We start from the raw sequence: 15,533 nt of genomic DNA, 5'->3' as shown, positions 1-15,533 counted from the left end.
TGTGTTAGAACAACATCACTGTTTGGAACCCAGCATTTTTTACAGTGTATTTCCCTATGGAGAAATTGAATTTTGAGTTTCTAGTTCCGTAACCTGATCATTAATGTACATAAACATATACTTTCATTGTATGAACAATTCTTAATATCTTCTTTTGTGTTCCACAGAAGAAAAAAAGTCATTCAGGTAGGTAACATCATGTGGACAGAGTTTTATTTTGTTGAGTCCACCCTTTAACATTAGGACAACACCATCTTAACTATTAATACCGTGATTAAATATGCACAAACCTGTCATAATAAAATATCCATTTACATAAATTTCATAGCTCATTAATATGAAACTAGCACTTTGTTGTAGAGTTTATGAAGATAACATGCCAGTGGGAGTGGAATGGTGTGCTAAACTAGAGTATTTTCCTTGCTATGACCCCCCGGCAGGCAAAACCATCATCACCTTGTAATTCCCTCGAGTTTAATGGATCAATACGATGCTTTCAAAATCCCCAGCGGCACATTAAAGCTATGGTGGCATCTATGCAAATTGCCACTTAAAACAGGTCCACACTGAAGTGTTACTCGCAATCTCCATGGCTTCTCATTTTGCATTTTATTTGATTAATTTACAGATTAGATTCATTGTTAGCCTAGAGGAAAGTTCGTTTTTTTTTTTTACTACATGAGGAAAACCAGCATAGTTTGGGTCAGGAGGATTGTTACACTGATCCATTATCGAAAGATGTTTGATTCCAAATTCATAAAAAAAGCATAGACCATTTTTAAAAGCTGAATGAATGATTAACAGTTTAATTTAAGACAGTGACTAAGTGCTTGATTATGTGCAGAGGTCTGTCAAATTTGTCCTCGTGGAGTCTGCTGAATTAATAAGAACAGCATTACTTCTCTTTCAAACTGATTAAAATTAATTACCATTTCCATGAACAGGGTTTCCTAATTGGATTCAAGAAATGATTTTTAGCCGTCCCAATGTTGTCTTTGAAATGTTATTGCCTCCATGTTTCTACCTAATTAGAGGAATGTGTTTACAGCCTTTAATTGTGTTGTTAGACGTCGTGCTAAAATGTTTAGTTATGCTCATAGCTCTGTGATATTTGATTCAAAGTCATTTCAATATGTTAAGGTTTTGAAGTGACAAAGTGTGCATGATATGAATTTAGTCAGCATTAAATAAAATTCACCTCGAAATACATGTTATTGCTCTGTAAAGTGATGACCATCAAGGATTACCTTAATGAACCCATATAATATTTAGTTCTGGTAGTCACATTTTGCATGAAATAAAATTTGCAGAAGTGATTTTGAATACAGAAAGCATCTTAGATGCACGTAAAGCATTTGCTTTAATGTTTCAAATACATTTTGGTAAAACAAAATGTCAAAATATGGTTGAAATAATGTTCCATCATTGTTCAGTGTAAGAGTTAAGTAAAAATAAAACAACATACTTACGTTTTTTCAAGTAGAAAAAAAGTTATTCTATTCTATGGTAAAACCTAGTAGTTCGAAGGATTATCGCAAGTATTGAGATTGTATTATTTGATATATTATTCATCAGTTTATGTCATGTGGTGACGTAGTGGCGCAGTAGGTAGAGCTGTCGCCTCACAGCAAGAAGGTCGCTGGGTTGCTGGTTCGAGCATCGGGTCAGTTGGCGTTTCTGTGTGGAGTTTGCATGTTCTCCCTGCGTTTGCGTGGATTTCCTCTGAATTGTATGAGTGTGTGTGGATGTTTCCCAGAGATGGGTTGCAGCTGGAAGAGCATCCACTGCGTAAAAACGTGCTGGATGAGTTGGTGGTTCATTTACTGTGGCGACCCCGGATTATTAAAGGGACTAAGCCGACAAGAAAATGAATGAATGAATTTGCAGGGGCAGCAGTCTTTAGGTTGTTTATACTTTTGCATCATGTGCACGCATTGGCACAGCCTATGCGTTGTTGCACAGCCCTCACTGTGGCCATCACTGACGTGCACCTCTCAAAATATGTGACTACATAATTGTCACAATGATGCATAGCGCAAGCTCTGATTGGACGGCTTGGTAGTGATGATGAGTGTGGGCAGGGGTAAGAGCCACGTGAGCCAGATGGAGCGAGTGTTTACAAGTGTCGAGTCCCACGAAGGAGCTCCAAATGGAAACTGTTGTTTTGTGTTTACCTTATGATTTATGTTGTTGCATGTCCGCCAGTTCTCGCCTCAAAATGAGCAAGTTACTTTTTTTAAGCTTAAAAAAATAAAACACCAGCGAAAAAACTTGACACAGAGGAACTTAAAAGCCTATTGCCAACTAGCGTTTTGGACATGTTATTGCAGAGCAATAGACAAACAGCTCGCAGAAGTATAAATGCATGCCAACGCGCATTGCATGCGCTGTGGATCACGCCGATCACTCAACGCAGAAATATAAATCAGGCTTTAGGAGAGAACCCAGACTTCCCTCTTCCCAGACACTTCCTCCAGCCCATCGGGGTGTACATAGTCCCTGCTGCGTGTCCTGGGTCTTCCCTGAGGCCAGGACATGCCTGGAACACCTCCCTAGGTAGGCACCCAGGAGGCTTCCGAAACAGATGCCCGAGTCACCTCAGCTGACTTCTCTCTATATGGAGGAGCAGCGACTCTACTTCGTGCTCCTCCTGGCTGAAAGAGCTCCTTACCCTAAAAGGGTGCACCCTGCCAATCTGTGATGGAAACAAATTTTGGCTGCTTGTTATCGAGATCTTGTCCTTTCAGCCATGACCCAAGCTCACGACTATAGGTGAGAGTGGTAATGTAGATTGACCGGTAAATAAAGAGCTTTGACTGACTGCTGCATTTACTGCTGCGGCTGCACCAATCCATCTGTCAATCTCTCGTTCCATCCTTCCCTCACTTGTGAACAAAACCCCGAAGACACTTGAACTCCTCCAACCTGGAGATGGCAAACCACTTTTTTTCTGTGGAGCACCATGGCCTCGGACTTGGAGGTGCTGATTGTCATCCCAGCCGTGTCATACTCGTCAACAAACCACCCCAGTGCATGCTGAAGGTCAGTTTGATGAAGCCAGACATCCTAAGTCTCCTGGAAGGTCCGGGAGTCTCCAGCAAGTGCATAGATAACAAATGATAATCTCCCGGAAATCGCACGTCTCCCTCATGGTCCTCAAATACGTTGCACCCCCCCCCCCCATCCCTTCCACCCACCGCATCACTCCATCCAATCTATTGTTACACTGAAAATTTAAGGGTAAAAATGAATACTGTACCCACAGCTAAGGATTCTCAGGTGTTTTACTTTTATTTATACTTTCAAATGTGCGGTGCCCAAGAGAGCTTGACGTGCTGCTATTTTAGAAAATCCTCAAAATGCATACACATTACAGAAAGCAAACAAATTAATATAACGCTGCATTTTCTCGCAACGCTTGCAAAAAGAACAGAACAGAGGACCCAAAAACACGATGGATGCCACTGTGCTGTGACTATCGCTCAGTAAAGTTGTAGTTGTTTTTTGTTGGTTTATTTTAACATCCTGATTCCCGTGTCTTTAGTATTTATTAGACTAAATAAGCATAACCTAAATAGCCAGGTCCGTTCTGTGCTATTTGAAAGTGTTTTTTAAAAATGTGTTTTCGTTGTAAGGATTTGTGTGCACTCAAACTGATGAAGATATTTTCTCAGTTTACTATATGATTCATTTATTCTTTGCCATGATAACAGTAAATAATATTATATTTTTCAAGACTCTTTCATACAGTTTAAAGTAACGTTTAAAGGCTTAACTATGGCAATTAGGTTAACTAGGCAGGTTAGGGTAATTAGGCAAGTTATTGTATTGTATATATTAAAATGTTTATTAAAAAATTGAGACTGCTCTTATTCTAGCGGAAATAAAACAAATAAGACTTTCTCAAAAAGAAAAAATATTATCAGACATACTGTGAAAATTTTCTTGCTTTGTTAAACATTATTAGGGAAATAATAAAAAAGAAAAAAATTCAAAGAGATTTTATAGTTTTGATTTTATTTCATTTCTTGTCTGCTTAGTCCCTTTATTAATCCGGGTTCGCCACAGCGGAATGAACCGCCAACTTACCTAACAAGTTTTTACGAGCGAATGCCCTTCCAGGTAAAGTTTTGATTTCAACTATTAAAACAACAACCCAGTATAATAACAGTTAAAGTATGACCAAACCAGCCAACATAAGTTCAAACAACTAAAACTACTAATCAAATTAAGTTTTTTTACTTTTTTGTTAAACTTTTCAACATCGTAAGTAACATAGTAAGATTACAGTAGTTCTCATAATGCAATTTGATAGTGTAAATAAATGCAAAACACATAAATAACACAATATGGGAAACTGCTAATTAATGGATGTTCTAACACTGTGTAATATTCATTATTTACTAATTATCATTAGAATAGTTTTTTTGTAATTTATTGGGGATTATAAGCTCCCATTCACATCTGCCATCTTATCAATAATGAATCAATGAATTTCACTATACGGATGAAAAGTAATTGGGATAATTTTGTTTTATTGTGCCCTAAAATGTCAAATATAATGCAGTCAACAAAACAAAAGTTAGATTTCGTTTTATTCTATTCTCATTTACATCCTATAATCTAATGAGCTAGCAGTAGTTTCCAGTATCTAAAGCCTTTGATCTGGTTTAATCCTGACAACCAATTTCATGTACTTCAGACTATATGATGGAACCTGCAATAGAACGATCTATAATTTCCTGTGGTAACTTTCAAATTGCTTTTTAGTGACGTCAATTGTGCATGAGCTCAATGAGGAAGAGTTTGACTTTTCCCTATAAACTGATATTCGGTCAATTGAGCAAATAGCATATCCCTAAAATGGGTCAGATGAGTAAATGTTATGATACATCTATTGGATAGATATTTGAAAACACTGAAATGAGGGATGTAAAACAATGACCTCAGATTGAGCAGTCAAAATAACAAGGATTTTGATTATAATATACTGCATGACACAGTAATGCTCAGGGCAAATCCACAGATAGTGTGGCTGGACTAAGCAATCAGTCTTTTTTAGGAGAAAATACAGTACCAACTTCTTTCTTCAACACTTTGTATGGTTTAAAGAGGTATGCTGTCTGCCTGGACAGTATTAGAAGTCAATCTTAAATGCTCATATAACCTGCTGACCAGCACTCTTCAACACAATGGACCCTCGACAAAATCACTTTGTTGTCTGAAGAGAATGAACTAGGCTACATTTTTTTAAAATGATGGCCAATGTGGGCCAGTAGAACATCCTTCATTAAAGCAGTGAAAAAAGCAGATTAAATTGCTCAACATAACAACAACTTGGGGCAAATAATAAAGTATTAAGGCTACATTTGAAAGCTTTAAAATGCTGCCTTCGGAGGCAGCATTCCAAAGCAGGAAGGCATCTAGGCACATACAAATCCAAATTTTTCTCAGGTACCTTGTTCTGATTGAATTTTGAAGACAGCATCCGTTTGTATACTCACCAGCCACTTTAGGTACACCTGTCCAACTGCTTGTTAATGCAAATTTCTAATTAGTCAATCACATGGCAGCAACTCAATGGATTTAGGCATGCAAATATGGTCAAGATAATCTACTGCAGTTCAAACCGGGCATCAGAATGGGGAAGGGAGGTGATTTAAGCGACTTTGACGATGGCATGGTTGTTGGTACCAGTCGGGTTGGTCTGAGTGTATTTCAGAAACTGCTCATCTACTGGAATTTTCATGCACAACCATATAGAGCGCAACCATCTCTACAGAGAACGGTCCAAAAAAGAGAAATATCCAGTGTGAGCAGCAGTTCTGTGGGTCCAAATGCCTTATTGATGCCAAAGGTCAGATGAGAATGGCCAGACTGGTTTGAGCTGAGAGAAAGACAACAGAAATTCAAATAACCACTTGTTACAACCTAGGTATGCAGAAGAGCATCTCTGAACGCACAAACCCGTCCAACCTTGAGGCAGATGGGCTACAGCAGCAGAAGACCACACCGGGTGCCACTCCTGGCAGCTAAGAACAGGAAACTGAGGCTACAATTAACACAGGCTCACCAAAACGGGACAATAAAAGATTGGAAAGCGTTGCCTGATCTGATGAGTCTCGATTTCTTCTGCAACATTTAGATAGTAGGGTCAGAATTTGGCCTTAACAACAGGAATGCATGGATCCAGCCTTGTATCAATGGTTCAAGCTGGTGGTGGTGTAATGATGTGGGGGAAATTTCCTTGGCAAACTTTGGGTCCATTATTACCAATTGAGCCTCCTGTCAATGCTACAGCTTATATCTGAGAATTGTTGCTGACCATGTCCATCCCTTTATGACCACAGTGTACCCATCTTCTGATGGCTACTTCCAGCAGGATAATGACCTATGTCATAAAGTGCGAATGATCTGAGACTGGTTTCTTGAACATGACAATGAGCTCACGGTACTCAAATGGCCTTCAGTCACCAGAGGTCAATCCAATAGAGCGCCTTCAGGATGTGGTGGAACGGGAGATTGGCATCATGGATGTGCAGCTGACAAATCTGCAGCAACTGCGTGATGCTAGGTCACCAAAATCTCTGAGGAATATCTCCAGTACCTTGTTGAATCTATGCCACAAAAGATAAAGACAGTTCTGAGGCAAAAGGGGGTCCAACCCGGTACTAGTATGGTGTACCTAAAGTGCCTGCCTTCGATATCACACAATCCTGTGTGTTCCATTTCTGAAATGAACTATAAATAAAGTGTTGCTTCAGTGCCATTTGTGTATATATTTACATTTTGACCGTTTTTTTTTTTTTTTTCTTTTAATGGCATATTTAGTAAGATGTTAGCAAATATTCACTTCTCTCTATTTAGTTGTACCCAAATAAATAATGCTGTCTAGGAAATCTGTCAGAAATCACGAATGCTGCTTCGGCAGTAAGGCAACAAGTCAGCAGTCCATGCTTTTGGACGCAGTCAACATTTAGTGTTAGTTCGAGTTAAATGAATCCTATTACCTATGCACACAAATATTAACAGTAGCCATACTGTAAATGTGCTCTAGTCATTACATAACAGTTACCTAATTCGAGTATGGAAAACACATTAATTGATTATCTTTAGGCAAAAACATCATCACCCCCATCACTTGTTGCGTGACTCTTCCCGTCGACGTCAGACTGCAAACGGTGTGGCGCGTGACGTCAGGAGGAGACACTGCTTAAAGTTGTGAGTGTCCGTCGATTCGGAACAGAGCAGGTGTGGAGTTTATCCTCGAGCTGGAAGACAGCAGATACGAGACGAAAAACGCCGCAGCATCCGTGATAAGCGGCTGGCTATAGTGAGCTTTCTGTAAATCATCTCCTTTTTGCTCCTTTTGAGAAAATATTCAGAGAACATATTTAGAACTACAGTGGACATTGCCAGAGAAATCTGCTGTTAACAGGTAAACTGACTGAGGAAAAAAAAACTTTGCAAAAGGATTAAAAGTAGGACAATGTAAATAATTTAGTGTAGCTTATTGATGGGATGTTTTTATAAACGCATGCTTTTATTATTATTATTATTAATTTGTGAACTCTACGCATTATTAGTTTATAAATAAATCACCCTATAATTTATCACTTTGCAAGACTATTATAGATTACTTAATGTTTTCCAAGTGTGTGAAGGTTAAATGTTCGTTTTTGTAGCTCATGGCGTTAATGATGAACTCCTGGTGGACTGTGGCTTTGAGCGCCTGTCTCGTGCTCATGGTTCGGGCTGAATGCGGCAGAGACTGCGCGCTCTGCGTTTACCGGCTCCTCCGACAGACAGACATCGACACACTGGTGAGTTTCAGCTTCAAAATATACTTTATTACAAAAGTGACGCTAGGTTTAATGACGATGCATTTTTACTGGTGTTTCAGCAAAAAAAGTAGGCTATTTTTCAAAGGTCGGGGCAATTTGTCACACGTAGCCCAGTTAATAAGGCGTTTAAATACAATTACGATTATTATTATTATTATTATTAAGGCGACAATAATTGTTAATTGTATTGTTTTATAATAGTTTTACTGTCTGCATATTTAAGCTATAGTGTTATAATAAGGCTATAAACAATCATTTTACAGCTTTTCCTTAATAACTGGATATATTTGAGTTACATTTTTTGGCAAAACTATACAAACACTGACTTTCAGCTTAAATCAAAACTATGCTGCTTGCGAGGCTTAAAAAGAGCCTTCAGCATTTGTGTCTCTTCTAATGCCTTCAGCATCCTCTTAAAGATAAAGGTTCCACGATGTGATTTTCACCGTAATGGGAAAATATATATATATTTGGAAAATGCAAAAAACTATCGACAATTGGTTCCTAAAAAAGCTTTTCTCTTTCTTTCTTTCTTTCTTTCTTTCTTTCTTTCTTTCTTTCTTTCTTTCTTTTTTTCTTTCTTTCTTTCTTTCTTTCTTTCTTTCTTTCTTTCTTATTAGCCTATTTTTTGTTCTCAGTGTGAAAAACATTTTTAAATGATAGTTATAAAGTTAAACGATTGTTTTATTTTATAATAAAATATAAAAAACCCTTTAAAAACAAGTTATTTGTTTTTGATATTATGAGTGATATTACTTTAATGTGTTAGGAAAACACCCTCTAAGATGACTTATGTCTGCATTATATATACATTATATTATATTATATAAAAAACATATATATTATAAAACATGTATTATTATTATTTTATATATACAGTTGAACTCAGAATTATTAGACCCCTGAATTATTAGCCCCGTTTATTTTTTACCCCATTTTTTGTTTAATGCAGGTAACATTCTTTTAACATATTTCTGAACATAATAGTTTTAATAACTCATTTCAAATAACTGATTTATTTAATCTTTGTCATGATGACAGTAAATGCTATTATAGATATTTTTCAAGACACTTCTATACAGCTTAAAGTGACATTTAAAGGCTTAATTAGGTTAATTAGGTTAACTAGGCAGGATAGGATAATTGGCAAGTTATTGTGTAACGATGGTTTGTTCTGTTGACTATCGAGAAAAAAAATTGCTTAAAAGGGCTAATAATTTTGACCTTTAAATGGCTTTTAAAAATTAAAAACTGTTTTTATTCTAGCCGAAATAAAACAAATAAGACTTTCTCCAGAAGAAAAAATATTACCAGACATACTGTGAACATTTCCTTGCTCTGTTAAACATCCTTTGGGATATAATAAAATAATAATAATCAAAGGGGGGGGGGCTAATAATTCTGACTTCAACTATGTGAACTTATTTGTTTTTGACTACATATTATTTTGTGAGAAAAACAGTCTTTAAGCTGACTTCAGTCTACATTGTATATGTTATATTATATATAAAAAGATATATATCATAAAATATTTTTATTATTATTATTTTAAATATATCTGAAATATTTTTTTGAATATATGATAATATTTTAATGTGTTAGAAAAACACCCTTTTAGATGACTTAAGTCTACATTATATAGGTTATACCATGTAAAAAGATTTATGTATGTATATATATATATATATATATATATATATATATATATATATATATATATATATATAGATATCATTAAACATTTATATATATATATATATATATATATATATATGTATGTATATATATATATATATATATATATATATATATATATATATATATATATATATATATATATATATATATAATAAAACATTTTTATTACTGTTATTTTAAATATATCTGCACTTAAATAGCTCTAACTAGACATGATAGAATTAATTATACGTTTATTTTTCATATTTAGTTAATTTTTTGCAATTAATGTGAGAAGGTGAAAAGGAACTTTAAATGCAATAAAAACCTTACCTTTTTATGCATTAGAATGTGTCCATGTTTTAATGAATTATTTATTATTATTTTATCTTTTCAAAAAAAGAAAAAAAATACTATCAATCATTCAAACGGGTGTAGTAGATACCAAGAAATTGTGTCAGGAATAATGTAGAACCATAATCATTTGATGGCACATGAAAGACTTTGAGGAATATTGTCATACTAATAATACTGCTTATTATAAATTGTTACTTTGTCATTACTTACAAACATTGTCAGCAATTTTTTAAATAATTTAAAATACAATTCAATTTAGTATGATCATTTGTTCTACTATATATGTTATTAAGTACAAGTCATAACATAAGAGTGCTGTTTTAGTACCAGTTGACAGCATTTTCCACTGCGCAGACTGTCATCATCACTCTTTTTAACAGCAGACTGAATGATTGTGCCCTCTGCTGGACTGATTGGTCATTCTCTCTTATAGGCCTGCACATTAGAATGTGAAGGGTCTGTGGACTCCAGAAAAATCGAAATCTGTAAAAACATCCTCACCGAAGAGGATCGCCTTGCCATCGACAGCCTCAAGCAAGATGAAGAGAGTGCAAACCATGTTCTCGCCAAGAAATATGGTGGCTTCATGAAGCGTTACGGCGGCTTTATGATTAAAAAAGCAGCAGAAATCGGTACAGGAGCCCCAGCTGAGAGTGACGGCACAGGGGCCATCAGTAAGAAATATGGAGGCTTTATGAAGAAGGCAGACGATGGAGCTGAAGACCAACAGGTGGAGCTCCTGCGAGAGATCCTCCGAGTTGGACTCTCTTCAGAGTCAGATGATCAGCCTGATGGGGACATGGTCAAACGCTATGGGGGCTTCATGAGGAGTGTACAGGAGAACACTGGGAGAGACCTGCACAAGAGATATGGTGGCTTTATGCGAAGAGTGGGCAGGCCTGATTGGTTGGACAACCAGAAAAGCGGTGGGCTTCTGAAACGCACTTGGGAGGAAGGAGGCGAGACGGCGCTGCCCGACATGCAGAAGAGATACGGAGGATTCATGGATTAGAGCAAAAAACATGGACACCCATCTTAAAACAACCCTCTTCCTACTTTGTGTAGAGCTTGCACTGTACCAATTTCATGTGAAGCCATTTTGAATTTCTATTTATTTCATTTGTTTTTGTCTTTGCTGCTAAATATTCCTTTATAATGTACAGTGTATGTTTGTTCTAGGGTTTGTGTTTTGAAAAAAAAAAAATTTATCTTTGCATTCTCTTACCATGGAATCACAAATCAGACATTTGGTAAAGACAGAGGACAATAATCGAACCATTTCTGGGTCACGTCCCCACAAATGAAAAGCACTTTTGGCGGTGTTGCTTTGTTCTCATCTCATCACATTATTAGTCCGCTTCGCTCATTGAACATTGTTGGTGAGGTTAAGTCTGCTGTCTGCACTTGATGTCTTAATGATTAATGCATTTCCTTTACAAAACCTTATACAGTTTTTGTTCCTGTTTAAATCGAGGCAACATTTTGAGCTATTAGCTGTACAGAATACAATAAATTCATCTTACTGCAGAAGAGAAGTGTCTCTTTGAGATATTTGTTTTTCACAAATTGAGCCATCCTGCTGAATGAAGCTATCTTATTAGAGTCTAATTACCTTAATGGCTCTCTTTAGAAGAGTTTGATAGCAACATTTTTACTATTCAGAGTTTATAGTCCTACATGAGCAGCTGTTTTATTTGGTAGGAATGACTTATTTCACATGAAACAGTTTACTATAGATTAGGTCATTGTATGTTTGGTTGTAAGCTTATTTTATTTATTATGAAAATGACAAGGGATCTATTTATAAAAGTGTTATTGTTAAGAGGAATTGTGCGGTAACTGTCAGGAGGTAATTCACCTTCATATTATTTTTATTTATTGTGGCAATGGTGAATTTCATAAGAGGCAAGATTAGAGATTAGATAATGTTAGTGGGTTATTGATTGACTGATTGCGGGCACGGATATTGTCCTTGTAGTGTGGTCTCAACTCATAAAAAGTGTCATACAAGGAAATGAAAAAAAAAATCATTATTATAATTGTTACTCATTTTTCCTTCGACTTAGTCCTTGTGGAATCACAGTGGAATGAACCGGCAATGATTATTCATAAATTATTAGTTATTGAAGTAATGAATAAATAACAATGAACAAATTATTGAAATATGTAACTAAAAACATCAAGCAGTTTACTCAAGCAAGCTAGCTTCATTTTATTTTGTTTTATTTATGTCTTCATGTTGAAGGATTAATTTAGTGAAGAGATGTGTATGAGAGAAGGGGGGTGGGGGTGGGGTGGGGAGGGGGATGGGAGGAAATATGGCATGATTGTTATCAAAGATGTCATTTACTAACTAACAAATGAACAAAATGCTGAAGCAGATTACGTTTTATTTATTTATTTTTTTGTTGTTTATTTATTTAGATGATAAAATTTAGTCACGGTAAGGGCCTGACTCAAAAATTATGCTATAGAGGGAGATTTAAAAAACATAAATTTAGTGATACATGCCCATAGACAGCCTAGTGAAAGGGTTGGTTCTTTTTTTCCAAAAAGTGGACCTTTTTGCAGTTATTCGACTCATTTTCTTTTTAATTATGAGATTTTATATTGCATTTTAGTGACTATTGAAGCACTTTTTTGCTTGATTAGCTCATCACATGGTCACACTTTTTAATGTACCAAAACCTTTTTCAAAACATTTAGAATAAAGAAATATGAAGGCTATACTTATTTTCAGGACACTTTATATCACCAAGAGAAAAAATAGCAGTCTGTTAAAGTTTTACATTTAAAACTGTGATTTATTAGTGAACTGTGTTTATTGTCATTTATTAGGCAAATAAAAAACTGGCTAGCACATTCAACTTCCCACAGTCTAAGAATTATACGTTTTGAATCAAAAAAATAATAATAAACATAAAAATAATGTAAAGCTTCACGATTTTAGCTTTTCTTGTAAGGAAAAAGTACATTTGAAAATTAATGGATCACAACAACAGTCTAATAAGTATTATTTTGAGCTTTTATTTTTTACAACAATAAGGTCCACTATTTAGAAGAAGTTAAAAGACGTTACGGAAATGTTTTCTCTATAACAACAATACAGTCAAAGTTGACTTTACTTGCATCAGATTCTACTTGGTCTTAAAGCCTTTTTCGATGGGTTATTTTGATAACTTATGATGGCATAACAAGTCAAAATAAGACAAAGGAGTTCCCGTATGAGACAAATCCTGGACCTTTGTCAGGTGGATCTTTTGAACCACCCGAACCCCCCTTGACTTCAGGCCTGTGTTATAGTTATAATTATCAAGAAAGTCATTCATTGATTCATTACATAAAACAGTTAACTTAAGCAGTATATAATGTCATTTTTATTATTACAAGGAAATATTAATAAGAAAATAATGATTGAATATTATTATTCATGCAATAATTATATTATTATTATGTAACACAGGAAATGTCAAAAGACTTTGAAAGACTTGGATCAGAGAGATAGTGGTAATATTATTACTACACATTTTTAGATATTAATTTATGGATATCGTTTTTTTTACTTGTCTTACTAATGTTCAATGAAAGGCAAACACAAACTATGGTGACCAGAGCTTAACATGCTGCAATTTAAGAAAACACATGCAATTACAAAAAAAAAAAAAAACCAGCAAATTAGGAAAAGATCTTTATCTGTTGACAGCACATGTGCTGCAAATCCTCACAATGCAAACACATAATTTTTTTATTTTTTATTTTCACATGACTGGCGAAGCAGTGGCGCAGTAGGTAGTGCTGTCGCCTCACAGCAAGAAGATCGCTGGGTCACTGGTTCAAACCTTGGCTCAGTTGGCGTTTCTGTGTGGAGTCTGCATGTTCTCCCAGTGTTCGTGTGGGTTTCCTCCGGGTGCTCTGGTTTCCCCCACAGTCCAAAGACTTTCGGTACAGGTGAATTGGGTAGGCTAAATTGATAGTGTATAAGTGTATGTGTGTGAATTAGTGTGTTTCCCAGAGATAGGTCGTGACTGGAAAGGCATCCGCTGCATAAAAACTTGCTGGATAAGTTGGCGCTTGGCGGTTCATTCCGCTGTGGCAACCCCGGATTAATAAAGGGACTAAAGCCTGGTTTATACTTCTGCGTCAAGTGACCGGCGTAACCCACGGCGCATGCAACGAACGTAGCTGTGCATTTATACTTCTGCACTGTCTCTGTTGGTCTGCATTTACACTTCCGAAACGCTAGTTGGCAGTAAGGTGTAAATGTTCCTCTGTGTCGAGTTTCTTCGCTGCTGTTTTGTTTTCCTGAACACTTCCGGGATGTACAAGTGGCTCAAACTCGCTCATTTTGAGGCAGGAACCGGCGGACGTGCAACTTTAACTATGAGGTAAACACAAAACAAAATTTTCCATCCGGAGCTCTTTCACGGGACTCCACACTTGTAAACAATCGCTCCATCGGGCTCGCACCATTCACACGGCTCTCAGTCCCGCCCAGACTCGTCAGCGCTACCAAGCCGACCAATCACAGAGCTTGCGCTATGTGTCGTTGCGACGTGTAGTTACATTTTTTGAGAGGTGCACGTCAGCGACGCCGATGGCCACGGCGAAGGGCTATGCGTCAGCGCCGTAGCATATGCCAGCGTTTGACGCAGAAGTATAAATCAGCCTTAAGCTGACAAGAAAATGAATGAATGAAATAATTTTCACATGACACAAACAAATTAATAAAACATGCTGCGTTTTCTCACAACACTTGCAAATAGCATGGGACACAACGGAAATGTAAGCAGACCCAAAACCGTGACGGACATCGCTGTGTCATGACTTTTGCAGTGAAGTTAGGTCTTTGAAAGATGAGTTTTTTGTTTGTTTATTTTAACATCCTCTTTCACTTTTCCTCTGTATTTTAATAACCTAAATAACCATAACCTAAACAGCCGGGTCTGTCACATTTTAGGGTCCCCTTGAAACTTTTTAGATGTGTTCTTTGCTATTTAAAAGTGTTGTGAGAAAATGCAGCATAATTTGTTTGCGTTGTGAGAAAATACAGCGTGTTTTGTAAAAATGTGTATGTCTTGTGAGGATTTGAGGCACATGTGCTGCCAAACAGATGCAGATCTTTCCGTAATTTGCAGTTTTTTTTTTTTTAAATAAAAAAAAGCAGCATGTTAAGTGTAATGGGGGATGGTCATATAAAAGATTTTTCTGCCACCATTAATAATGGGATCCTGAACTGTGCTCTATTATTTTAAAAGTGAAAATGTAATTACACTTACAGTGCATCCGGATAGTATTCATAGCGCTTACTTTTTTCCACATTTTTTTTTTTTGTTACAGCCTTGCTCAAAACGGATTCAATAAGTTATCTCGTAAAAATAAAAAATAAAAACAGCTAAAATAAATAATGAAATTAACAATTTTTACTAAAGTTTTTCTTATTTATTTTTTTACATTGCATAGTTCAGCTTTATTTTAAATTAATCAATTTTGTCTTCGGTATGAAATGCATTATGGTCCTAACTCAGTGGCTGTGAGCTGTCGACTTTCAAATGTTTTGTATATATTAACAAGTAAGATTAATTATGACGCATTCTGTGGTTAAGTAGACGAAATAAACAGACGAAAAAGTTTATTCATACCACCAGATGTTACCAC

The 15,533-nt window shown here is 36.1% G+C and overlaps 1 protein-coding gene across 1 annotated transcript; it reads left to right on the top strand.

Annotated features, from left to right (window-relative positions):
• The first annotated feature begins 7,240 nt into the window (after window positions 1–7,240).
• penka (proenkephalin a) lies at window positions 7,241–11,409 on the top strand. Its single transcript, NM_200083.2, has 3 exons — window positions 7,241–7,438; window positions 7,686–7,823; window positions 10,312–11,409. Exons 2-3 carry the CDS (start codon window positions 7,689–7,691, stop codon window positions 10,888–10,890), a joined length of 714 nt encoding a protein of 237 aa, NP_956377.2. The 5' UTR covers window positions 7,241–7,438; window positions 7,686–7,688; the 3' UTR covers window positions 10,891–11,409.
• The last annotated feature ends 4,124 nt before the right edge of the window (window positions 11,410–15,533 follow it).

Source organism: Danio rerio, chromosome 2 (assembly GCF_049306965.1).
Source record: "Danio rerio strain Tuebingen ecotype United States chromosome 2, GRCz12tu, whole genome shotgun sequence".
Classification (NCBI taxonomy): Eukaryota; Metazoa; Chordata; class Actinopteri; order Cypriniformes; family Danionidae; genus Danio; species Danio rerio.
Note: the sequence above shows the minus strand (reverse complement) of the source record. Positions and strands in the feature narration are given on the sequence as shown.